The sequence below is a fragment of the Medicago sativa genome, chromosome 8 (genome assembly GCF_051527215.1).
Source record: "Medicago sativa cultivar Bolivia chromosome 8, Bolivia_mono, whole genome shotgun sequence".
NCBI lineage: Eukaryota > Viridiplantae > Streptophyta > Magnoliopsida > Fabales > Fabaceae > Medicago > Medicago sativa.
Genome location: NC_140756.1, coordinates 10,920,553 through 10,945,140, shown reverse-complemented (window position 1 = coordinate 10,945,140; position 24,588 = coordinate 10,920,553). Strand labels below are relative to the sequence as shown.

The 24,588-nt window shown below is 30.0% G+C and overlaps 4 protein-coding genes across 4 annotated transcripts; all 4 read left to right on the top strand.

Moving 5' to 3' along the window:
• Positions 1–2,429: 2,429 nt before the first annotated feature.
• Positions 2,430–4,536, top strand: LOC146896888 (stem 28 kDa glycoprotein-like). The gene is made up of 3 exons (XM_085739233.1): positions 2,430–2,858; positions 3,233–3,442; positions 4,187–4,536. The coding sequence occupies exons 1-3, from the start codon at positions 2,461–2,463 to the stop codon at positions 4,365–4,367; spliced, it is 789 nt and encodes a 262-aa protein (XP_085595359.1). The 5' UTR covers positions 2,430–2,460; the 3' UTR covers positions 4,368–4,536.
• A 3,199-nt stretch (positions 4,537–7,735) lies between these two features.
• Positions 7,736–10,800, top strand: LOC146896887 (protein FAR1-RELATED SEQUENCE 5-like). The gene is made up of 2 exons (XM_085737352.1): positions 7,736–9,002; positions 9,086–10,800. Exons 1-2 carry the CDS (start codon positions 8,976–8,978, stop codon positions 10,616–10,618), a joined length of 1,560 nt encoding a protein of 519 aa, XP_085593478.1. The 5' UTR covers positions 7,736–8,975; the 3' UTR covers positions 10,619–10,800.
• An 8,670-nt stretch (positions 10,801–19,470) lies between these two features.
• LOC146896886 (stem 28 kDa glycoprotein-like) lies at positions 19,471–21,576 on the top strand. The gene is made up of 3 exons (XM_085739232.1): positions 19,471–19,905; positions 20,623–20,832; positions 21,223–21,576. Exons 1-3 carry the CDS (start codon positions 19,511–19,513, stop codon positions 21,401–21,403), a joined length of 786 nt encoding a protein of 261 aa, XP_085595358.1. The 5' UTR covers positions 19,471–19,510; the 3' UTR covers positions 21,404–21,576.
• Positions 21,577–22,232: 656 nt separating this feature from the next.
• On the top strand, positions 22,233–23,857 carry LOC146896885 (stem 28 kDa glycoprotein-like). The gene is made up of 2 exons (XM_085733693.1): positions 22,233–22,636; positions 23,644–23,857. The coding sequence occupies exons 1-2, from the start codon at positions 22,233–22,235 to the stop codon at positions 23,855–23,857; spliced, it is 618 nt and encodes a 205-aa protein (XP_085589819.1).
• Positions 23,858–24,588: the final 731 nt, after the last annotated feature.

Genomic DNA, 24,588 nt, shown 5'->3' with positions numbered 1-24,588 from the left:
GAATTCCTTACTTATTCACCTTAAGGGTGAATATTTAGTCATTAGACTACTTGATTAAAAATAAAAACTATTAAGAGTTTTTTTTGAAAGAACTATAAAAGATTTTTTGTTAATATAAAATCATCTATTTCAATATAAGTAACCAAACAATCATTTAAATATTCATCTTTCATACAATTTCACAATTGATTTTTGATAATATTTGTATAACTGAGAGACACTAGCAAGAAATGTAGACTTTTGATGTAATAAAAATAATAGTGTATTGTTTTTATAGACAAATTTTATCCTTTCCCATGCTTTGATATGTCCTAGTACATGGAAGAAAAAAAAAATTCTAAGTCAAGTGAGGGCCTAGGCCCACACACCCACCAACGTGGGTCCGTCCCTGCCTAAGGGCACAAGTTATCACTACCCTTTTTTTTTACAACAATATGGGTACAATGATATCTCTCGTACTGCATTATTGAGTAAAATAATATCACGTTTCCCATGCATGAAAAAGACATTGCAGTTTTTCTACCCAAAAATAAAAGACATAGCAAAGAAAGAAATATTTTAGCTTAAATATACTATTGATTCTCCTATTTTTATGGTATGAAATATGACTCTGATTCCATCATTTTAAAACAAGGGATTTTGATTCCGCAGTTTCACAAATTGTTGCAATTTTTATCATAATCTAAAATTTTGACCTAGAAGATGGTAATTTTTTTATAGGAAAAATTACTAAAAATATCCTTGACTTTTAAATAAAATCACTCTATGGTACACCATTTTCTCCATCTCAATAGTCAATATGCTTTACTATACTTTTGAATCATTCAAAATGGCTTTACTATACTTTTGAATCATTCAAAATGTGTAGCTAATTATTTTCAATTTCAAAGGTATGTAATTTAATTTATGCTAATTAAAACATAAATTTTGTGTATATGGTTTATTTTGGTGATCTATCCGAACATTTTTTTTGATTCCGTAGCAGTTCATCGACCATGTACTCAACATTTTATAACTTATTTTGTTTTCGTATAAATCAAATACATCATGAAGTATTATAAATCATATGTTTATCATAAGTTAAACTTTTTTTAACAAGAAATTGATCATTTAAGTCATAAAATATTTTGAAATTGTACCTTTTTCATCTATCCATGGTGTTTATATGCATAGACAGATGCACATGTGGGCAAAAAGTAACCCTTTGCCCCTTCTTAGCATTCAAAAGCGGGCAACGCATGGAACACGCTTCAAACTAAATAAGAAGAATTCTTATACTTTCCAAAAAATTTAACACTTTTGTTACAATTGTTTTCTTTCGTTTTGAGGCAAAATTGTTAAAGTTGTTCTTGAACAATACTAAAAATAATAAAAATAAAAAGTATTGTCTAGAACAATGCTTGAATGAGTTATCATTTAATAAAAATTTATGTGACATGATTTTAAACATTGTAGTACCTTAATATATTTTTTTTGACTTCTGGTAATTTTTTTTTTTTGAGGAAAGAAATTCATTGCTTTTCATTAGCTGTCAAATCACGGATACATGACGGTACATCATCATAAACATGGGAGCTAGCATGAGATGGACGTCTGGTAATTAAATATATTGACAATAATATAGGGAAGAAAACGTATAGAAAATTATAGAAAATGGTTGTGTGTGTATTTTTTTTAAAACATTATAGAAAATTCAAGGTTGTCAAAACATATAGAAAATACAAGAATATTTATATAAATTAATCTTTTTAACCACTAAACTATTTGACAAAAAAATAATTACGATCGAGAGATGTTATTACCATGTTCAAAAAAGAATACAAAAACGATCGAAAGATGCACCTTATGAGCTCCCATTAAATAATACTAGATTTTGTTTCGTTTTATATCATATTATCCATAACATTATCCATGCATAACGTATGGGCATCAGATAATTATTATTTTTTTCCAAAATATGGGCATCAAATGATATTGACCACAAAAATTGTTATAAACTGCCATTTTTGACATAATATCATCCATTATATGAGTTTTGAAGTATTGAAACCCATGAATAGATTCTCTATGTGTAATTTACGTATGAGAGATGAAAATATGATCTATATATAACGATTTAACCTCACTTCATTTAAATTCTTCATATGTTTTTCTCTCTTGATGAATGGTGAAAGATTATCTCTCTCATTTATAAATTACATATGAGATGACTAATTCCCATATTTGAATTCCATTTTAAAACGAGTTAAATTTTTTGTTTTCAATAAAATATATTTTCCAGGAATTTTGTAGGACCACATATATCTTTTTGTAAAAAAAAGAAAAAGTTTATCATTTTCATTTTCCTATTATTATTTTCACATTCTTATAGTCCCAAAACTATAGAGATAGTGTCTATATAAAGAACCAAACCCTCAACAACAATAAGCAAATTAAGTTGCAAGAAACATACACATAAGAATGAAGATCCTCCTTTTCTTTGTTGTTACACTCTTAGCAACATGTCATGGTAATGCTGTAAACCATGAACATGAATCAACCTTCAACATTTTCCCTCTCCGAATGAAAACTGGACCAGGTGGAAAATACATTCCAGAAGTGTCATGTGCTAGTTGGAGAGTTGCTGTTGAAGCACGTAACATCATTAACTGGAAAACTGTTCCTCAAGAATGTGAAGAATATGTTGGTAACTATATGCTTGGTGACCAATATAGAGCTGACTCTAAATATGTTAACCGTGAAGGTTTTTTCTATGCTAGAACTCTCAATCTAAAGAAAGATGGTAGAGACATTTGGGTCTTTGACATTGATGAAACTACACTCTCTAACCTTCCTTATTATGCCACACATGGATTTGGGTATGCTAATACTATTTTTTTGGTACTCTAACTTAGCATTATACCACATATTTAACTAGTTAATTTTGGTATATTGAACTTCAGTTTGGCCTAAAAAAAAAAGTAAATAATGAGGGACTTAAAAAAAGTGGTATTATTGTGACCACATAAAATTAATGTTACATAGAGAAATTTAAAACAATTGTAAATAATTGTAGTATATTTCAAGTCATTGGAGACAAAATATGTGTTATATAAACTTTTAAGGACCAGAAATATTTGGGTGCATCCATGTTAGTGTTATGTAATTTGCACATACATAATTCTTTCTTGTTCAACATTGTTAATATATTTTCTAATAATATTTGTTCATTTTACCTTTGACCAATTGATAGGGTGAACCCATACAATGAAACATTGTTTAATGAATGGGTTGATCAAGGAGCAGCACCAGCACTACCAGAGACTCAAAAATTGTACAACAAACTCATAAATCTTGGTGTCAAGATTGTATTCTTAACAGGAAGACCACTCAAACAGAGGGACATTACAGCTAAGAACTTGAAACAAGCTGGCTACCACACATATGAAAAGCTAATTTTGAAGTAAGTTTTCTAACATTAATTGTTCATATAGATCCTTGTTTATCCTTAACTTCAAAAATTGAATCAATATAAGAGAGCTTTTGCTAAAGAGTCATTCATAGTAGATTATTTGTTACTTTTGATTTATTAAAATAATAATAATAATAATAATAATAATAATAATAATAATAATAATAATAATAATAATAATAATAATAATAATAATAATAATAATAATAATAATAATAATTCAAGGACTTTGCAATTGGAATTATGAGTCATCCGCGGTGTATTAATGTATGATTTCACATGCCCAATAAATAATAAAAAGGAAATGTTAACAGGTGCCCCAGGACACTGGATAAGGATGCTAAAAAAGAAAATTATACGGTAGTTATTGCATTGAAAACTGTGTAATTAATAACTAAAAAAGTCAAAAATGTTTTCTTTTATGGTAATAATTGCCTTTTTTAGAATCCTTAACCAGCGCCCCGGACGCAACCGGTTAGCCTGACAAAGAAAGAAAAATAATCAATGTCATGATAATTTGACATTAAATATAATAATCAAAATCAAAATAAATTAATACAATAAACTAGGTGAATTATTTCAGTAAAAATAAATAAACGAGGTGAATTATTGCTGACATATACAACTTGAAAAGGACATATTAGGTGATGTGAGGGACATATGTCAACTATTAACACGTACGTTTTGTTGCCACATAAATAAATAAAAATATTAATTTCAAATTTTTTGTTGCAGGGATACAGAATTATATCATGGTAAAACAGCAGTTCAATACAAATCATCTGAGAGAAAGAAGCTGGAAGAAGAAGGATGGAGAATCATTGGAAACAGTGGAGACCAATGGAGTGATATTCTTGGAACCAACACTGGTGATAGGACTTTCAAGCTCCCTGATCCCCTCTACTACATTGCTTGATTAATGTCTCTATGCTTAAAGAATAATTAGCTAGCTATTTGCTTAATGGATCATTTATCTTTTGTTCTATATGGAAATATTCCTATCATGTAATCCATTTCAAGCTAGCTAACTTTTATGTTCTTGAATAAAATTAATCATGTTAAATAAAGAGATAGCTTTCTCTTAATTTTTTGGTTTTAATTATAAATTGTATGTGTGTTCTTATTCCGATCAGAAAATTGATCCCTTAACCAAACAATTGATTTAGCTTCACCAATGACTCATTTAGGTGAACCCAAGTTCGATTTTTAAGTAGAACAATTATTGGTCAGACCATCTTTATCTCACGACCGAACTTTAGATTACTAGGGCAGTTTTCTCCTGGGAACCGGAGAATTAACGAAGAAAAAAAATTGGTCTCTTTTATGGTTTCTTTTGTGTGTTACAATTACCACTAAAAGACATAGAAAGACATTAAAATGAAGCATATGAATGATTGAATATGTTTCAATAATTGTGAATTGGATTTAATATGATTTTATAAAATTCCAATAGCATCCTTGTCGAGGGCCAACAAAGAACAAAGAATCACAATCCAAATTTAAATGCCATGACAATGACAAAGGGACAAAAACGTACATTTCGGATTCATATCTTTTCTGGGGTCTGGCGTATATAAATCAAAAATGCATGGATCACGTGCTATCTTTGATTTAGTGTTAATTGGAAAACTGCATAAACGATATAGTACTAAAGATGCATTTGTGAAAGAATAGAATAGAAATACTCTTTATTAACTTAATGATTGAGGTCAATTAATTCGCTTTCATAAAGTAATTAACTATTTTTTAAGGATAAAGTAATTAACTTAATGATTTAGGTCAATTAATTCGCTTCATAAAGTAGAAATGTACCAAACGAGGGTTTAATGAACAAAGTGATTATATGTTTAATCATAAAGTAACCCATAAACTTGACTACAATGATGATTACTATACTCTTTGATAAACTAGAAGAACATGAGAAGGAGCTCATTCAATTAACTAAGCATGAAGAAAATGGACAAAGGACAAGGAGACTAATAAGAAAAGTATTGATGAGAAATAGTGATAACGATGATCATGTCTCTAGTGATAAAGAGATGAGTCTCTTCATTAAAGATATAACAAGTTCTTAAGATTGAAAGGAGTAAACACATTGACAAGAATTTAATCAAATTTAGAAGATCAACTAAAAAGGAATTATGTTTCATCACATGCCTCGAGTGTGGTAAAGCTAGTCACATCAAGAGAGAATGTCCAACACTCAAAGAAGAAAGGAAAAGCATTAGTGTGATCGAAATCAGAAGGCGAAGATAGAAGAGCTTACATAAATTGGAAATTGCTAAATCTTACAAGAATCCTACGTGGCATCATGTAACTCTTTCAAATAATAACCTCCCTCTACCCCATGTATAGTTAGCTATAACCTAATCGGTCAAATCCCCTATTTTTGTGGATTCTTCTCTTTCTTGCGCGAATAACTCTTACTAACTAGCATTGCTCAGATACAATTGATCCTTGTTCCTATCTTTTTTATCTTGTAATTTCATGTTGAACTATTGCTAAGTGTATATCTTGTAATTGCATGTTGAGCTATTGTTAAGTGGGTTATTTGGTTATTAATGTCTGAATAACTTTTATTTATATTTTGTATATTGGTTTGAATTTTTATCTTCCATTTGGATTTATGTTCGTATATTAAGTGTATGTCTTTTATTTTATTTGGTTGGATGATTGTATTGTAACCATTATTCGTTCTTTTTTCCCTAATGTTGATTTGCAAGAACTTTTGTGAAGAAAGGCACACATATAGTTAATCGTGCTTTGATAAATATGGGGTATGATAGTAAGTATTCTTGGTGTTTATTTGAGTCTTATATGAGTCAGATTAGTCGGTTGTTATTAGTTGCTGTTAGTGGGGTTTCTACTCTTCGTCTTGTAGTTTCTTTTTTCCAAGTTTAGGTTCTCTTTGTTTTTTTTTTTTTTTTTAAATAAACATCACTTTATTTTAGAGAAAAACATCACATATATGGAAAGTTGTATTGTACCTAAAAATCATTTAATGGCACGTTCATACTCCATGATTAACTTCAAATCTGCAACTATTATTATAAATAGATTAGATTAGAATAGGATTTCTTTTTCTTAAAGTTGTTTTCGCAGCATTCACATTTTGAATAAAACCAGCAAGCATGGAACATGCTTCGAATTGAATAGGATTTCTTTTTTTTTTTTTTAAAGTTGTTTTCGAACAATACCTAAATAAGTTCTCATTTAAGAAAAAGACTACCGACATCATTTTTAAAAATAAGATTAAATTTTACATACCGACTTGTAATTTTTTTTCCATATATATACAATCAAACCATACGCAATAGATATTTTAAGAATTAAGCTAAAAAAATTGATATCTTGAAGTAATTTAATTGAATGTATGTGTAAGGAAGTTTAAATTTTGATTTATACAAATTAAATCATTTAAAATTATAGTACTTAATTGTATTGAAAATATAGCAAAGAAAATATATTGAAGAAAAAAATGTATTGAAGATAATATAGCGAAGAAAATATATATAAAATTAAAAGAAATTGCAGTAACTTCAATTAAGTAATAAGTAATATAATCAATTTTTCAACTAGTGTTGAGTATAACGAAAGTGGTTAGACTCTTATAACGTGACGAACTAATGTTTGAATCCCTACTAACAAATATAACCATGTTTAGTGCTTCGAACTAAGGTTTTAAACGCGCCTCGAATTAACTCCAATATAGACAACCTATATGGATTGAAAGCGAGGAAAATATAAACTAAACTTGTTATATGCAAAATTTGATTATATATATTTCGAGCCAATTAGTTCATGTTTTTCTTGGAGACCAAAACAAGAACGGGGTTGGGTTCAAAAGAATATTATTTTGAAGACCAATATAAAAGAAATTCAAAGTTACTCAAAAATCAAACTGCACAACTTATTCCAAAATTAGACTCAAAAACTTCTAAAAACTTTGTGTTCCATAAGCCTTTAGATAAATGCATCCGCCCTTACAAGATAACATATCTTTACGACAAGATTGAAAGAACAATGTACTCATATATATGTTCACTTTCACTTTTACATATGCATTTTGTGTATATATTTTTCCTTTTCTAGTGCATTTTACCTTGTTAGCTTTGTCCATGACGTGTCTTGCATCTTAACTCGTACGCTTGTATTTTAATCCTATTAACTTAGAAACCATAAGAATCTAACTTTAACTCTAGATTGCTTTTTCGAGTTCATTCATTTGTTTGAAAGGAAATACTTTCACGCCAATACTCTTTATAAGCTTTCATTTCATGGCGCCTTCTACCGTGAGAGAGGGTTACAAATCCCCTATGGTGAGCAAGTAGATTTTTACCGGCAATTACAAGTTCAGCAGGTTTATAATATATATTTTCCCATTTTTACTTTTATTTAATGAAAATTAAAATTAACACTTAAATCTTCATTACATACATCCATAACTTTTGTCCAAAAACAACACACACGTCCTTACTCTTCTCATTCAACAACCAAAATTGAGTTTTAAGAAAAAAACATATATTAATTACAAAAATCAAGATCTGTTCCATCTTCTTACAAACAAATATGCAACACATTCCTTATGAACAAATCTGTTCTGTTGTCTTTCAAACTGAGTTCAAGTGAAAGTAGCATCCTGAAATCCAAACCAAGCAAAGCTAAGGGACTCTTTGTGTTGTTAGGTACTTACCAAAATTAAGTTTTATTTTTATTTTTTTTATGTTCCTTCAAACTGAATTCTTCTGTTATTTATGTTTTTGTATCTTTGTTTTTGAAATTTAAGTCCAAATTCATGATTTTTCACCATTATATTTGACATTGATGGCCATATGTGTATGCGGTGCTTATTTATGTGTCAGATCTGTTCTTAGATGTAACTAGTACTAAGCACAATTTTTTTTTGAAGATACTCAAAACAACTTATATAATTTTAAACAGTTTTTTATTATTTTTCTTCCAATTCTCACCATTTAAAATAAAAATGTGTAACAAATAAAGACAGACTTCTAAATTTTTATCTCTTAAAAACACTGTAACAAAGAGACTCTGTGTTATGAGAACCCAGCTTATTGATTCTAAAAAAAATAAATTGATGCTAATTATTGGTGTTTAGTAAAGACAAATTTTGTTTTGCTGACTTGTGTGCAGATTCCTTCATCCATGTGACAGTTCACCGTGTATATATTGAAAATGTGCTATTGCAGTATTTTCAGAGACTATTTGTGTCCCACATTAATTAAAAAGAGATAATTTTATCTCTAAAACTCGTTTGTTTTCCCATTAACCTTTTTCATTCCTTTTCCTACTGATGATATTATAGATGACCTGATTTGCAACTGCCTCAATGTTGTGGCACCTAGTTTGATCTCCTTAGACACATTTTTAACATTAAGATTTACAGAGTAGATGAAATTTCAAAATTGAATTTTTTTTTACTAAATAGTGTTAGTGATTAATAATTATTGAATCATATTAGGTATTTACATTTGAAGGGAGTGATCAGTCTCTAAATTCATCAGATATGAATGGATGCATGGATGATGAGGAAGTAAGTAAAAAGTGATTATTAGGTATTTACATTTGAAGCGAGGTTTCAAATTTATGATTGTTAAAATTATGCTTCTATTGTAGGTTATGGAGGAGGTAACAGAAAGTTCAGCTGACAGTAATGACAATATTAACATCGAGGAAATGGACGAAGCTTCAGACGAAGGAGATAATATGGATGACAACGGGGCTAATGAGTGTGATGGAGATTTAGAAGCGAGTAGCGATTCATCCGAGTCTAATGGGAATGCTATAGTCATAAATGGCATCGGTGATATTTTAAAGATGCACATGAAAAACATTTCTGTAGATGTAGTTGAAAGGTTTGACTTTGCTGATTTAGATGTTGCATATAATTTCTACTCATGGTATGCAAGGGTAAACGGATTTTCTGTTCGAAAGACCCAAGTTCTGAGGGACCGTTTGGGTAATGTTCTGCAGCAAACTTTTGTTTGTTCGCGGGAAGGTTTTAGAGAGAACAGGGGATTGACCTTGGAGAGGCGGAAGCGAGAACCCAGAAATGATACCAGGTGTGGATGTTCTGCAAAATGTCGTGTCCACATAGACATTGTTTCGAAGCGTTGGTATGTGACCGTATTTGAATTTGCGCATAACCACGAGCTGTTGGATGGTTTGCTATGTGGTCTTTTACCGGCACATAGAAAGCTAACACCAACTGATTTGATTGAGATTGAAAAGTATAAGAATGTTGGTGTAAGACCATATCAAATGTATGGTGCAATGGCTAATTCATCAGGTGGTTTTCACAAGTTAGGTTTTGTGAAAAAGGATTTGTATAACCAATCAGGAAAACAAAGGAAATTAGTTTCATCTGACTCTTGCGGTGCACTGAAGTATCTTCATATGCTTCGTACAAAAGACCCTTTAATGTATGTTGCACATACTGTAGACAAAGATAAGAGGCTTGAACGCCTTTTTTGGTGTGATGGAGAAAGTCGTATGAATTATGAAATTTTTCGTGATGTATTGGCCTTTGATGCAACCTATAGGAAAAACAAATACAATTGCCCGTTTGTTATTTTCTCCGGTGTTAATCATCATAATCAAACTGTTGTCTTTGCGACAGGTTTAGTTACGAGAGAGACGGAAGAGACATATGTTTGGTTGTTGGACCAATTCGCGACTGCTATGAATGGTAAGGCTCCTTTATCCGTAATAACTGACGGTGATGTTGCAATGAAAAATGCCATAAAGAGTATATTTCCAAAAGCACATCATAGATTATGTGCTTGGCATCTTCTACGGAATGCATCATCGAATGTTGGGATTGCTGATTTCATGTCATATCTTAAAAGATGCATGTTGGGTGATATGGAGGTGAATAAGTTTGAAGAACTATGGGAAGAGATGGTTGAAAAATTTGGCCTGCAAGACAACAATTGGATCAATGAGATGTATGCAAAAAAAAGAATGTGGGCGACTGCTCATATCAAAGGAGAATTTTTTGCAGGTATACGAACCACATCTCGGTGTGAGGGTTTACATAGTCACATAGGCAAATTTGTGCATTCGATCTTGAATGTAAGTACTCTCAAGTCCATCAACACTAGTTTCCTTTGCAACATCCATCTACCAAATAATGTCGTAGGTAGTTAGTGTCATCACATAGTTACTTAGAGTGGTAATTCCAAGGAACCTGTCATGATATACTTACCGCAAATGATGGAGGAAAGTACCACACAGTTCGTGATGTAGCATTTTTTTGATTCCAAGTCGCTTTCAAAGTCATCGTATGTATAACCTTGAAAACATATAAGATGTTACATTTGCTTGTTTAACAAGTAATTTAATTATTATCTTTACAAAGAGATCATTTACCTTTTCATTCACCCTACCCTCGGGCATTAAGCATTGAAAATCAGTTCGCAATGCATAAAATGTTCCCAAACCAAACACCAAGTCATTGTTACATGTTTGAGACAAGTCAATAATAAATATTTTGTTAACTCCTTGCTGTCTAATTTAAAAAAACAAAGTAGTTTATATGTACCAAAACTAATTTATTGTGAGAAAGTACTTACAAATCATCAGATTTCACAGGTCGGAACATGTGTAAGCACAAACTTGAGCTTCTAGCAATGACAATTGCATATCAACTTTTGGCCTAAACTCACACATCATATACTACATTTTTCGGTAAATAAAAAGGTTTATCATTATTGAGGTTTAAATAGACTATAAAATAAGAAAAGGTTAAAATCAAAAAATAAGAATCTACCTTTGGAACTGTTGCACCTGTTACTTTAGGCTTTTGTGATTTTGCAGCCCCAATTTTACCTTTCGCAGCAGGGGTGGATGACCTTGAGATGTTTGACACAGATGCAACACTCTTTCCACTTTGAGAATTTCCAGGTGTTGAGTGTTTAGGTTTTTTGAACGTTGTTTGGGACGGTGAAGGTGTAAAAGACAACTTTTTTGCCACCATTGCAGCATCATATGGTATAACCTTCATGTTAAAGTAACACTTTTTTTTGTTAAGGACAAAATAAATTATTGCTACAATGGGAAGTAAGCATATGTATATTTATGGCTGAAATTAGTTAGCAGAAACTATACCTTGTTTCTGGATGTTTGGTGGAAATCACTACCAACAAGTCTGTGAAAAGCAATATCGTCCATAACAGTGTCACCATAGGTCATTGGCTCTTTTCCTCTATCACTTAAGCCACAAGAAACAATAGTGCTACCACTTGATATACCACGGTTGTGTGAGGCAGACTTATTTTGGTGATTTTCTGGTATGTTTTCATCATCTATTACGATTATGGTTGAGACATCATTCACGTTGTTCATAAAATCATTGTCTGATTCCATGGTGTTTTTAGTTTGGCTGGAAGGGGTTGGCCATTGAGCTTGAACATGAAATTTGCTCTTATCTTCAAACACTGACTTATGTTTCTTAGGTTGAGGGTTAGTGTTTTGTTCTTCACCAGCTACAACAGGTTTGATGTTCACTTTAACCATTCCAATTAGGATTTCTAGAATCTTAGTGTTTGTGGATTCAACTTGTTCAACTTTTGTGCTTAATTTCTTCATGAATATGACAAGGACAGAAAAAAGAAAAACAAAATTCAGTTTTTGATACATAATATAGCATAACACCAAATCAGAAAAAATAAAATTCAGTCTTTCATACAAAACAGAGCTTAACACCCAATCTAAAGTATATAAACAAGCATAAAACTTGCCTTTAGCTCAATGACAACTTCTTCAAGTTTATCAGTTCTGGTATGTTCATCATAAGGGGTTGTCTGGTTGCTTTGAATGCAAGGTGGTATGACAACCTACATCAAAATTAACTCTCCATATTAGCATATGACTGAACCAGTAAATGAATGTTTCAATAATTTTGCTAAATAAACCAATGCTAGAATACCTTAGGGATGACAATTTCATTGACACTACTGAGCTCATATTCACCCTCAGTGTGTTGTTCATAATCCATCCTATTAAAACAAAGAAAACAATGAGCCAAGTTACGAAAAACATATTTGTACAAATCTTCTTTTTTATTTTTAAAATAACATTTGTAGAAAATTATATCGACATTTTTTGAAATAAAATTTATGGAAAATCATATAAATAAATGTATGCTCCTTACCCATACACAGATTGATCTGCTAAGTTGGTGTTTTCCATTTTCGGTTTGTTGCAGCAGGTGTTAGAAGTAACCTCTAGTGATATGAGCTAAGACTTACTCCCACTCTTTATAATGATACACTTTTATTATAATTGTATTTTTTAAGCAAACAAATAGTTTGACAACTGATTGCTGTTCAATCAACCCACATGACGTTAATTGATACAGATCTCTTAGCCTTAGAGTAGTAATGATCGGTTTTTGCTTTAATTTAGCCAAATTACAACTACTTTTATTTTCCTTAATGTGTCTAAATACCAACATTGGTATACGAGTAACTATTAAATTGGTCCCTGTCTTTGTAAGTGATTATCAAATTAGTCACTAACTTTAATAATATTTCAAAATAGTCTTTGTCTTTCTTAAAAGTTTATCAATTAGACACTTGTTTCTATGTTTTTTTTGCACATGACGATGGACTTAATTGAGAAACTTTTGAAGAAAATAGGAATTGTTTTGAAATAGTATTAAAGTCTGTGACTAATTTGACAATCACTTACAAAGACACAGACCAATTTTGTGGTTTGCTCGGAGACCATAACAATAAATAACCCAAGTTTAATATAAAATACATTTTATATTAAACAACAAATATTTTTTATGGTCAAAAAATAAAATAAACCAACATAACATAGCATATGATTGTTAAAAAAAAACATAACATATGACACAATGGTCAAGAAACACATAACACGTGAATTTAAAAAATCAAAATAAACACAATACATTTGAACACACACATGCATGCATAGAAATTATCACATAGATTAATACACATTTGGCTAATATTTATTTTTTCCTTTGCCCTTTGTCTTTGCTACATCAACCTCAGCTCTCACCATGGCCAACTCCATTTTTAACTCTAAGTTTTCATCCTCAAGACTTTTAATAGTGTGTACCATATCCTCCAAGTTGTAATGGTTAAAATCACGAATCTTCCTACCACAATATAACAACAGTTGTCGAATTAACAAAACAGCAACATCCTCTTTTGCATCATATTCTGTCTTTCCAAACCTACCCACTAATATAGTTCTTGTTCCTTTTGCACCAACTTGTAAAGAGGCACTATACTTGACATACTCAACTCCTCCAAAGCCATGAACCTCTTGTAGTTCATACGTAGGCAATGGTATCCTCAATGTATAACACATCTTATCAACCTCTTTCTGCATACTTTTTTGGCTTATCCAATCCAAAGATGAAGTATCTTCAGCAAAGTAAGGTTCAAACTCTCCTGTAAATTTTATATGTTCATGGAACACGTATAAAACTATCAAAAGTTAAAAAAAAATTGACACACACATGTTACCCACATATGCAGTTGCTGAGAAGATAAAACTTACGTGTACAAGAGAAATTGTCAATGGTTTCATAATTAACCTGCTCAACGTGACGTTTCGCCTCATACTTACGGCTTGCTTCTTGCTCATAATGACTGTGTTGTGAAGATTCTTCATTGTTGCTGGAAAAACTAGAATGGGTGTTGAATGCTTTCCCTTGAGAATCATGGTGTATGTTTTGAGCTTGTTTGCGTGGTATACCTCCTTTGATATACTCCTCGTCGTAACCTTGGTTTTCACAGTACAATATCCATTCTCTCACAGCCTCTTCATAAGTGTTGTATCCCACATATTCGTTTCCTTTGTAACGATACACTTGCATGTGACATAATGGCCATGATAGATAAACACCAGGAACTTTACCTCTAAACACAACATAAGCTACTACCATTTTTCTGAAAATTTTAGATAACACAATTCACAGCAGGTTGTGTGTATTTGTATGTGAATGTCAAAGCAACAAGATAAACAAAAAATATGTTGGTTGGTCTTGCATTAATGAACTCTTTAATGGTGCAAACATTTCCCTTATCATTTATATGCGGTTGTTGAGTTTTCTTTAGCTGGTTTGTAATTAACTATCGGCGTTAACTATCACGTGCCTTGTGTTGAATAGACTATAACTACAGTACACTACATTATCCTTCAAAAAAATTACTACACTATAGTATAAAATAAATAAATGATCAACGAGTGTATCTGATACACTCTTTAAAAACTCCAAATTATAAGTTTTTATGATAATTTATGTAATCAATATATTGAAAATTAAAATATTTGATTCTTTTAAAGAATAATTTCTTATTTTTCGGATACTTAAAAAGTGTTTCGGCGACACTCGTTAACAAAACTCTATATAATAAAACTTTGATGTCTACAATTATCACCATATGCTCAAATAAAAATAAAACCTAAAAATTTAAATCATTCAATCAGTCAACAAAGAAAATAAAATTATAAAATTTCCCACACAAAATAATAATAATATAAAGTACTCCGTCAGTGATGGATCCAGAAATTTTAATAAGCGGGGTCAAGTTATCTCGTAAAAATGTATATAAAATTTTATAAACGCGTAAGCGTGCGAAAATTATATAAAACTTTATAACGCGTTTTGTCAAAAAAAAAACTTTATAACGCGTAGCGTCAGTCACAACATTTTTCAACAAATATAAGAATAGTTTATATTATAATAGTAGTTGTATGGTCTTGCCAACGATATGCTCTGAGATAAATGGTTAAAGATTTCATAAAAGAAAATTTTATCTTAAAAATAAACATTATTTGTATCGATATGATAATTATAACTTTTTATAAAAAAAAAAAAAATAACTACTTCTTTTGATTTATTAACTAGTGCTCTTAGAACACTAATTAGGATCCTTCTTAGTTTTGTAATTTTTATAATGCATACCAATGCATAATTTTGAGTTTAAATATCTTGAATAATATATTATAAAAACAATGAAAATTTGATATTTTGAAAATACTCATCTAGATAAATCTAACGACATCTTATATGATATTATTTATCTTTGTATATTAGTAGAACAATATGGTCAAAGTAAGTTAGATCAAAATAACAAATTTTCAAATGGATCATCTATTGCGGGACGGAGAGAGTAGTTTATAATTCATTATGAACAATGACTTAAAGCCATAAAATATAAATAAACTCGATGAATTTTTTACAAAAGTTAAACATGCACATGTCTGATCATGTACATAGTGAGGCCTTAGGGTATGAACACGTGTGTGTGCTAGCCCTTTGAAAAGACAAGACAAAGCATTGATCAGACCGCTGGCTTCATCTTTAATTTCTAAGAACCACTTTCATCCACAAATCCTTGCAGAATTTAAATTTAAGCGGTAAATTATCCCGCCAAAAGTTTTGTTCCAAATATTAAATTTAGAGATAATTGTCATTTTGGTCCTGAATATGTAATGAGTAGTCACAATAAACTTTGAATGCATTGACATTTTTAAATAGTATTTTTTTATAGTGGTCGGAGTTTGAACTCCGGACCTTGCATATTTTATGCATTGTCTTTACCAACTGAGTTATGCTCATGAGGACTTTTAAATAGTCTATGATTATGCATTTCGTTAATCAGAAAAATCTCTCGTAACAAAATATTATGTTAATACTGTCATATTGATCCTCCATCATATTTACATAATATTATATGAAAGGAAAATGTTAACGAGTGCCCTCGGGGCACTCTTTAAGCACTTTAAATGGTAAGCTTTTAACAAAAAGTTGTGTATTGAATGCATTGAAAATTGTAATAGTTAACTTTTTAAAAGAATAATTGCTAAATTTAAGTTGCTTAAAGAGTGTCATGGGGGCACTCGTTAACAAGACCCTATATGAAAATATGTAAGGTCTTGTTAACCAGTGTCGTTGGAGCATTGATTAAGGAATCCATGAATAGAAATTTTGTCTTGGACAGATAAGGTGTTAGGTTTCACCAAATAATTATTGCTTCACTTTTTATGAAAACTTTATTGTTTTAGATGTTTAATCAATGTAGTTGGGCACTATTTAGCAGTCCCCAAATAGGTATTATCAACATTTAAGATATATTTTTTCTTAAAAAAAAACATTTTAGATATATTTTAACGTCATAGACTATTATGTTTAGTTAATGTTAGACATTCATCGACTCAAATGATTATCAACCCATTATATTTAAGGTTTAATGTGTTTTTTCTCCTTAAAAATAAGAATATATTTATGACCGATACTATTGATGATAGATTTTTTTTTTTTTAATTTTAATGAGTAGTTTATTCAAAATAATTAACAAAATAATAAATAGACTATCCCTTTTAAAAAAATAAAAATAAGATAGATTATCGGTATTCAATTCACCTAGGAGGTTGAAACTTCAACCTAGAACCTAGTATTTCAGTATTCAATTCACCTGGGAAGTCGAAACTTCCACTCATAACCTAGTATTTCAGTGAGGAAGTATTCAAATCTGTTTAATTGACCTAAGATGTTGAACCGTCCACTGAGAACCTATTGTTTCGGTATTCAAATATCTTCAATCGACCTAGGACGTCGAAAGTTCAACGAAGAACCTAGGATTTCAGTATTCAATTCACCTGGGAGGTCGAAACTTCAACCCATAACCTAGTATTTCGGTACTCAAATTTCGTTAATTGACATAAGAGGTTGAATCTTCAACTCAGAACATATTATTTCAGTAATCAAATCACCAATGAGTCGAAACTTCAACTGAGAACCTATTATTTCAGTATTCAAATCTCTTCAATTGACCTATGAGGTCAGATATTTAACTGAGAACTTGTTATTTCACTCTTCAATTGATATAGGAGGTCGAATCTTCAACTGAGAACCAAGTATTTCAGTATTCAAATCTTTTCAATTGAACTAGGAGGTCAAATATTTAACTGAGAACTAACTATTTCACTCTTCAATTGACATAGGAGATCGAAACTTCAGCTAAGAACCTAGTATTTCAGTACTCAAATCTCTTAACTAGAGGTGTACATAAGTCGGTTTGGGTTGAGTTTGACCAAACCCAAGACCTGAACCATATAGAGCACCACGATTTGGGTGAGGTAAAATAACCACCCGTTATATTATTGGTCTGGTCTGGGCAAACCAACTAATTTTTGGTTTAGGTTGGGTTGGGTAGTGAGTTAGCCAAATTATTTTTCTAATTTTTTGTTAATATTAAATGACGAGTCATCATATTTTTTTCATAAAAAATACTAACTTTTTTATTTTCTAAAAAAATTGTACTCCCTCCGTTTCAAAATGAGTGTCGTTTTAGGTGTTTACACACATATTAAGAAATGCAATGATTAAAAGAAAGAGAATGGTTATTTTACCAAATTATCCTTATTAACTATTTGTTAGTTTTAAAAGTAATACTTTGGAAGTAGTGTGCAGAGTATTAATTGGAAGGTACAATTGAAAAGAAAAAGTTATTATTACATTGGAAACTGAAAGTGACATTCATTTTGAAACAATTTTTTTTGGCTAAAGCGACACTCATTTTGAAACGGAGGGAGTATAACATATTTTCACTATATTTTAGCATAAAAAATAATAAACGATAATATCAAATAATTAATTTCATCAAAAAATACTTGCAACAAACTAAAGTTGCATTACATAAAATTGCATTATCTCTTTCAAAAAAATAAAATAAAATTGCATTATCATAAAAAAAAACCAAAAAGTGCAACATCCAAATTTGTAACTCTAGAATGATTTGATTTCCAATATAGAGAATGTATTCTCCTTCTTGAAAATTAGACTTGATTTATGACCATACTATTTTGTATTCTCCTTCTTCTCAATGAAAATAGAAATAAAAATGTTGGCATTATTTGGTAAGTGAGTTTATTAGATTTGAGCCTGATTTTACCCTAAACCCGTTATTTTATTATGAGTTTTTCATTTTTAAAACCATACTTACCCAATTACCCAACTCAACCTATTTTTTTTGGGTGGGTTGGAGATGTTTTAAATTTTCTACAAAATTCTACCACAATTTCTTTTTTAAATAGAACAAATACTTATTAACATTTTTTTTTCAAAGCTAAACATCACACTAATTTTTTCATTAATTTTTTTCAATAGATTAACTGAAAATTAAAGTCTGCTAACAATGTCAAAATAATAAAAATGTTATAATGGTTGTTCAATTTAATAAAAAAGTATTAAATTAATAGAAATAGCAATTTTATCATTCTTGTCAAAAAAAATAAGCAATTTTATCCTTTACGAAACAAGAATTTTTTTTCTCCAAATTTTCTATGAATTATACAATGTTAGATTGTCATTTCTTGGATGCTAACGTCGTAACGAAACAATGTTAAGATTATCTATGAGTAATGAGTAATAAAATGTTCTTTGAATAATTCCAATATCTAACTACTCATGTGCTAATAACCTAATAATATGAAAAAACCTTGTCCAACACTATTCAAACAGGTTGCCCTTCTCAAATCCACACCATTGAATTAAAAATTAATATATCTTATGGTTGTGTTAAACTATCTCACAAGAGGAGACTTGTTTCACTCTCTCACCGAAGCCTTGGCCTCATTTCATATATACTACATCATCCATGCATAACATATGGGTTCCAAATTTTGACCACAACAATTATTAAATCGATAATACCCAATTAAATTGAAAGGTTTGATTTACCTTTAGACCCTTTTACGATAGGGTGATTCATACTAAAGGAGTAGTCTTGAAATATTTAATCCCTCATTTCAATCGAGTCCATTTTTTTTTAAATATATTTAATTTCCAGAAAGTTTGTAGGAACACGTATATATTTATTTAAATTTTCAAGGAAAAGAAATATATAATAAATAATTTGTACACATTTTTCATTGCCCTATTATTATATTGACAACCATGTTTCACATAACTAGAGAAATTGTCTATATAAAGAACAAAACCCCCTCCACAACACAATAAGCAATTAAGTAAACAATTAAACATTCATAAGAATGAAGATCCTCATTTTCTTTTTTGTTACACTCTTAGCAACATGTCATGGTAACATTCTAAACCATGATGAGCATGGTTCAAATAACCAAATTTTCCCACTTCGAGTGAAATCTGGCTCAGGTGGACACTACATTCAAGAAGTATCATGTGCTAGTTGGAGACTTGGTGTTGAAGCACACAACATCATAAATTGGAAAACTATACCACAAGAATGTGAGAAATATATTGGAAACTATATGTTAGGTGATCAATATAGAGCTGACTCTAAAACAGTTAACCGTGAAGGCTATTTCTATGCTAAGACTCTCAATATAACTGGTAAAGACATATGGGTGTTTGACATTGATGAAACTTCACTATCAAATCTTCCATATTATGCTAAACACGGATTTGGGTATGATCATGATCTTTTGTTTTCATACTCTAACTTTGCATTTTTTTTTTTGTATATATATATATATATATATATATATATATATATATATATATATATATATATATATATATGATATTCAATACATATTAGATCAACTACTTAATTTTGGTATATTGAATTTCATTTTTGGCCTATATAAAGCAAAATTTTGTTATATAATTGAAATATAACAATTTTTATTAGTTTTGTTCAAAAAAAATAACAATTTTTATTAGGATTTATTATATTTTTAGACCTCGATTTTGTGCTAATGTTCGGTTTTAGCACTCCCTAATTAGTGCCCATTGATTTTTTTAGTTCCCTTAATAATATTTTTTTGATAATTTTAAAACTTAATATTTTATTATGTATAATTGGTCTTTGTATGATGGGGACTAAAAGGAAAAGGTGATATTGTTGTGACTTAATAGAGAAAAATAAAACAACGGTAATTAATTGTAGTATTTTCAAGACAATGGAGACAAAAAATATGTTTTTTAAACATTAGTACCAAAAGTGTTTGACGTGGATCTACGTTATGATGTTGAATTGCATGGACCTATTTAATTTGCACACCTACATTAGTAATTAATTTTTTTTGGTTACAACATTAGTAATTAATTTGCATTCAGTTTATCCGTGATGAATATTTTCTTTTCTTTCATTTGACAAATCTATAATGAATTGATATGATAGGGTGGAACCATACAATGATACAGCGTTTACTGAATGGGTTAATCTTGGAACAGCACCAGCACTGCCTGAATCTAAAAAATTGTACAATAAATTGCTGTCTCTTGGTATCAAGATTGCATTCTTAACAGGCAGACCACTCAAACAGAAAGACATTACAGCCAAGAACTTGAGACGTGCTGGCTTCAAGAAATGGGAGAAGTTAATTCTCAAGTAAGTTTTCTATTTTTATTTTATTTAATAAAATTGAATTATTATGAGCTAATTAGCTATAGATCTTTTTTTTTTTTTACTCAAACCAGAGATCCATTGATAGTAGTTTATTTTTACTTTTGATTAATTAAAAACAATGATATTAATAATTCAAAGGCATCACTGTTGGAATTATTGGTCACAATCTTACTACTACTATATATTTGTTTGTGATTGTGTGTGATTTCTTACCAATAAACTAATCATACTTTTTTCACAATTTATTCATTGTCATGAATCCGACCCTACATATTATATAACTAAAATAATTGCACACAAAATTTGGTATAATATAGTTATATTTAAAATTTTATGTGCATATAAAAAAATATACATGATTTTTTGTTGCAGGGATACATCAATTTATCATGGTAAAACAGCAGTTACATACAAATCATCTGAGAGAAAGAAATTGGAAGAAGAAGGATACAGAATTGTTGGAAACATTGGAGATCAATGGAGTGATATTCTTGGAACCAATATTGGTGAAAGGACTTTTAAGCTTCCTGATCCACTCTACTACATTGCCTAATTAAATTAACCTCTTTGAAGAGTGTTTTGCTTTTCATTGCTTTTTCTCATGTATTTTTTCTCTTTGGTTTCTCATGGTTGGTTTTCTTTGTATCTGTTGATTTCTTTTGTTTTGTTGATTGTAACCAAAAAAAGTTGTACAATAAATGCAATTTGAGTTCCATTCATATATAATATATCATCCATGCAATTTGCATCTCCATACATTCCATTCACTATGTCATTAAATGCAAGTTGATATGTAAAATAAAATTGTGAATGTCAATAAAAAATATATATATTAAATCTGAAAAATAAAAATTGTAAATGTGATAAAGATATTCTAGTACAAGTGGCTTCTTATTATTGGTTTAACGTGTCATCTTTTTAAATGCAACTTAGACCTCAGCATTCATACATAATATCATACGTACATGGATAACATATTTTATTTTTGAGAGGTCCATGCATGGATAACACATGAGCTCCAGATTTTGACCACAAAAATTATTTAACCGGCAATACCCCATCAAACTAAAAGGTTTAATTTACATTTTGCCCATGGTAGATCCATACTATAAGGATTCTTGAAATGTTTAGGAATTTAAACTAAGGTTTAAATATAAACGAGTCTATTTTTTTTTTCAATATAGAACACTTTTTCCAGGAATTTTGTAGGAACACGTATATATTTTTTTAAAATTTTCAAGGACAAGAAATATACTAAATAATTTGTACACATTTCTCCGTTGTCCTATTATTATATTCACAACTGGAAAAATTGTCCATATAAAGAACAAAACCCTCCACAACACAATAAGCAATTAAGTGAACACTTGAACAATTCATAAATGAAGAAGATCTTCATTTTCTTTTTGGTTACACTTTTAGCAACATGTCATGGTAATGTTCTAAACCATGATGATCATGGTTCAAATAACCAAATTTTCCCACTTCGAGTGAAATCTGGCTCAGGTGGACACTACATTCAAGAAGTATCATGTGCTAGTTGGAGACTTGGTGTTGAAGCACACAACATCATAAATTGGAAAACTATACCACAAGAATGTGAGAAATATATTGGAAACTATATGTTAGGTGATCAATATAGAGCTGACTCTAAAGCAGTTAACCGTGAAGGTTATTTCTATGCTAAGACTCTCAATCTAAGTGGAAATGGCAAAGATATATGGGTGTTTGATATTGATGAAACTTCACTATCTAATCTTCCATATTATGCTAAACACGAATTTGGGTATGATTGTGATCTTTTGTTTTCATGCTCTAGATTTGCTTCTTTATTAGATACTTAATTTTGGTATATTGAATTTCATTTTTGGCCTATAAAAATCAATTTTTTGCTAAATTTTTTAAATATAACATTTTTTATTTGGACTTATTATATTTTTAGACCTCAATTTTGTGTTAATGTTCAGTTTCGGTACTCCATAATTAGTCGTCGTTGATTTTATAGTTCCTATAATAATTATTTTTGGTAATTTTAGAACTTGTAATATTTTATTTATATGTCCAATGTGTCTTTGTATGATGGGGACTAAAATGAAAAGGTATTATTATTGTGTCTAAAATAAAAAATAATTTATAGAGGAAAATAAAACGACGGTAATTATTTGCAGACAAAAAAACGGTGTACCTCTTTCCCCTAAAAAAAAAAGTGGTAGTATTTTCGAAGGACCTGCACTATGATATTAACTTGCATCTCTCAAAAAAAAGATATTAACTTGCATGAGCTCTTAGATTAAGCTAGAGAAACAACTTTGTTTGAGAGTTTGGAGGGGAAAAGAAGGCTATGGGGTGAGAAATATAAGAAACGGAAAAATCTTTTATATTTTTGAAAGAATATTTTTTTGAAAAATGATAAATTAATTGCTTATGATTAATATATTTTTAATTTTAAGAATATTATTACAATATGCTTCTTGTTTAGATTAAATATGAAGAATTCATATAAACCATTCAAAAAAATTCTCCAATATAATTTTTGAGTTCTCTAAGGGGATTTTGTACTATGAAGAAAAATGAAACCCTCAAAATCCCCCCTCCCAAATATTGTATATTTCTTCCACTTGCTTCTTCTTTTTTCAAAGCTCTTCCCTTTTTTCTGTCTCCAAACTTGCAAACAACGCCTAACGATCTCTTTAATTTGCACGTTCATGCACACGATCTTTCGCATTCGGTTTATTTGTGGTGACACTTTTTTTTTTCTTTCTTTCATTTGACAAATCTATAATGAATTGATAGGGTGGAACCATACAACGATACATTGTTTAATGAATGGGTTAATCTTGGAACAGCACCAGCATTGCCTGAATCTAAAAAATTGTACAAGAAATTGTTGTCTCTTGGTATCAAGATTGCATTCTTAACTGGTAGACCACTCAAACAGAAAGAAATTGCAGCTAAGAACTTGAGACGTGCTGGCTTCAAGAAATGGGAAAAGTTAATTCTCAAGTAAGTTTTCTAATTTTATTTTATTTAATAAAATTGAATTATTATGAGCTAATTAGCTAGAGATCCATTAATAGTACTCCCTCCGTTTCAAAATGAGCGTCGCTTTAGCCAAAAAAAATTGTTTCAAAATAAATGTCACTTGCAGTTTCCAATGCAATAATAACTTTTTCTTTTCAATTGTACCCTCCAATCAATACTCTACACACTACTTCAAAAGTATTACTTTTAAAACTAACCAATAGTTAATTAGGATAATTTGGTAAAATAATCATTCTCTTTCTTTTAATCATTGCATTTCTTAATATGTGCGTAAACACCTAAAACGACACTCATTTTGAAACGGAGGGAGTAGTTTATTTTTACTTTTGATTAATTAGTAGTTTTCTAATCCTTAATTTTCCACATCCAAAACAACATAATCATCAATCTGAACCATAAATTCCAGAACTATGTTAGTTTTAAATTTTTTAGATTTAAGGTTAAATTTTAAGCATAGTTTATATTTTTAGGACTAGTTTAGATCTTTTTTATTTGGTGCTGATCAGAGTTTAAAACTCAAACCTTACATATATTATGCATTATCTCTATCAACTGAGATAAACTCACGATAACAAACTAGTTTAGATCTTTCAAGACTATGTTAGTTTTTAATTTTCCTTTTATTTAGGTAGATTTGTTTTCTTCTTAGGATTAGAATCAGATTACCTACCGCAGGAAAATGGACCTACTGCATGA

Coding starts and splice junctions, on each gene's coding strand:
- LOC146896885 (XM_085733693.1), top strand. CDS start 22,233: ATGAAGAAGATCTTCATTTTCTTTTTGGTTACACTTTTAGCAACATGT. Junction 22,637..23,643: donor TATGCTAAACACGAATTTGG/GTATGATTGTGA, acceptor ATGAATTGATAG/GGTGGAACCATACAACGATA.
- LOC146896888 (XM_085739233.1), top strand. CDS start 2,461: ATGAAGATCCTCCTTTTCTTTGTTGTTACACTCTTAGCAACATGTCAT. Junction 2,859..3,232: donor TATGCCACACATGGATTTGG/GTATGCTAATAC, acceptor ACCAATTGATAG/GGTGAACCCATACAATGAAA. Junction 3,443..4,186: donor TATGAAAAGCTAATTTTGAA/GTAAGTTTTCTA, acceptor TTTTTGTTGCAG/GGATACAGAATTATATCATG.
- LOC146896887 (XM_085737352.1), top strand. CDS start 8,976: ATGAATGGATGCATGGATGATGAGGAA. Junction 9,003..9,085: donor GATGCATGGATGATGAGGAA/GTAAGTAAAAAG, acceptor CTTCTATTGTAG/GTTATGGAGGAGGTAACAGA.
- LOC146896886 (XM_085739232.1), top strand. CDS start 19,511: ATGAAGATCCTCATTTTCTTTTTTGTTACACTCTTAGCAACATGTCAT. Junction 19,906..20,622: donor TATGCTAAACACGGATTTGG/GTATGATCATGA, acceptor TTGATATGATAG/GGTGGAACCATACAATGATA. Junction 20,833..21,222: donor TGGGAGAAGTTAATTCTCAA/GTAAGTTTTCTA, acceptor TTTTTGTTGCAG/GGATACATCAATTTATCATG.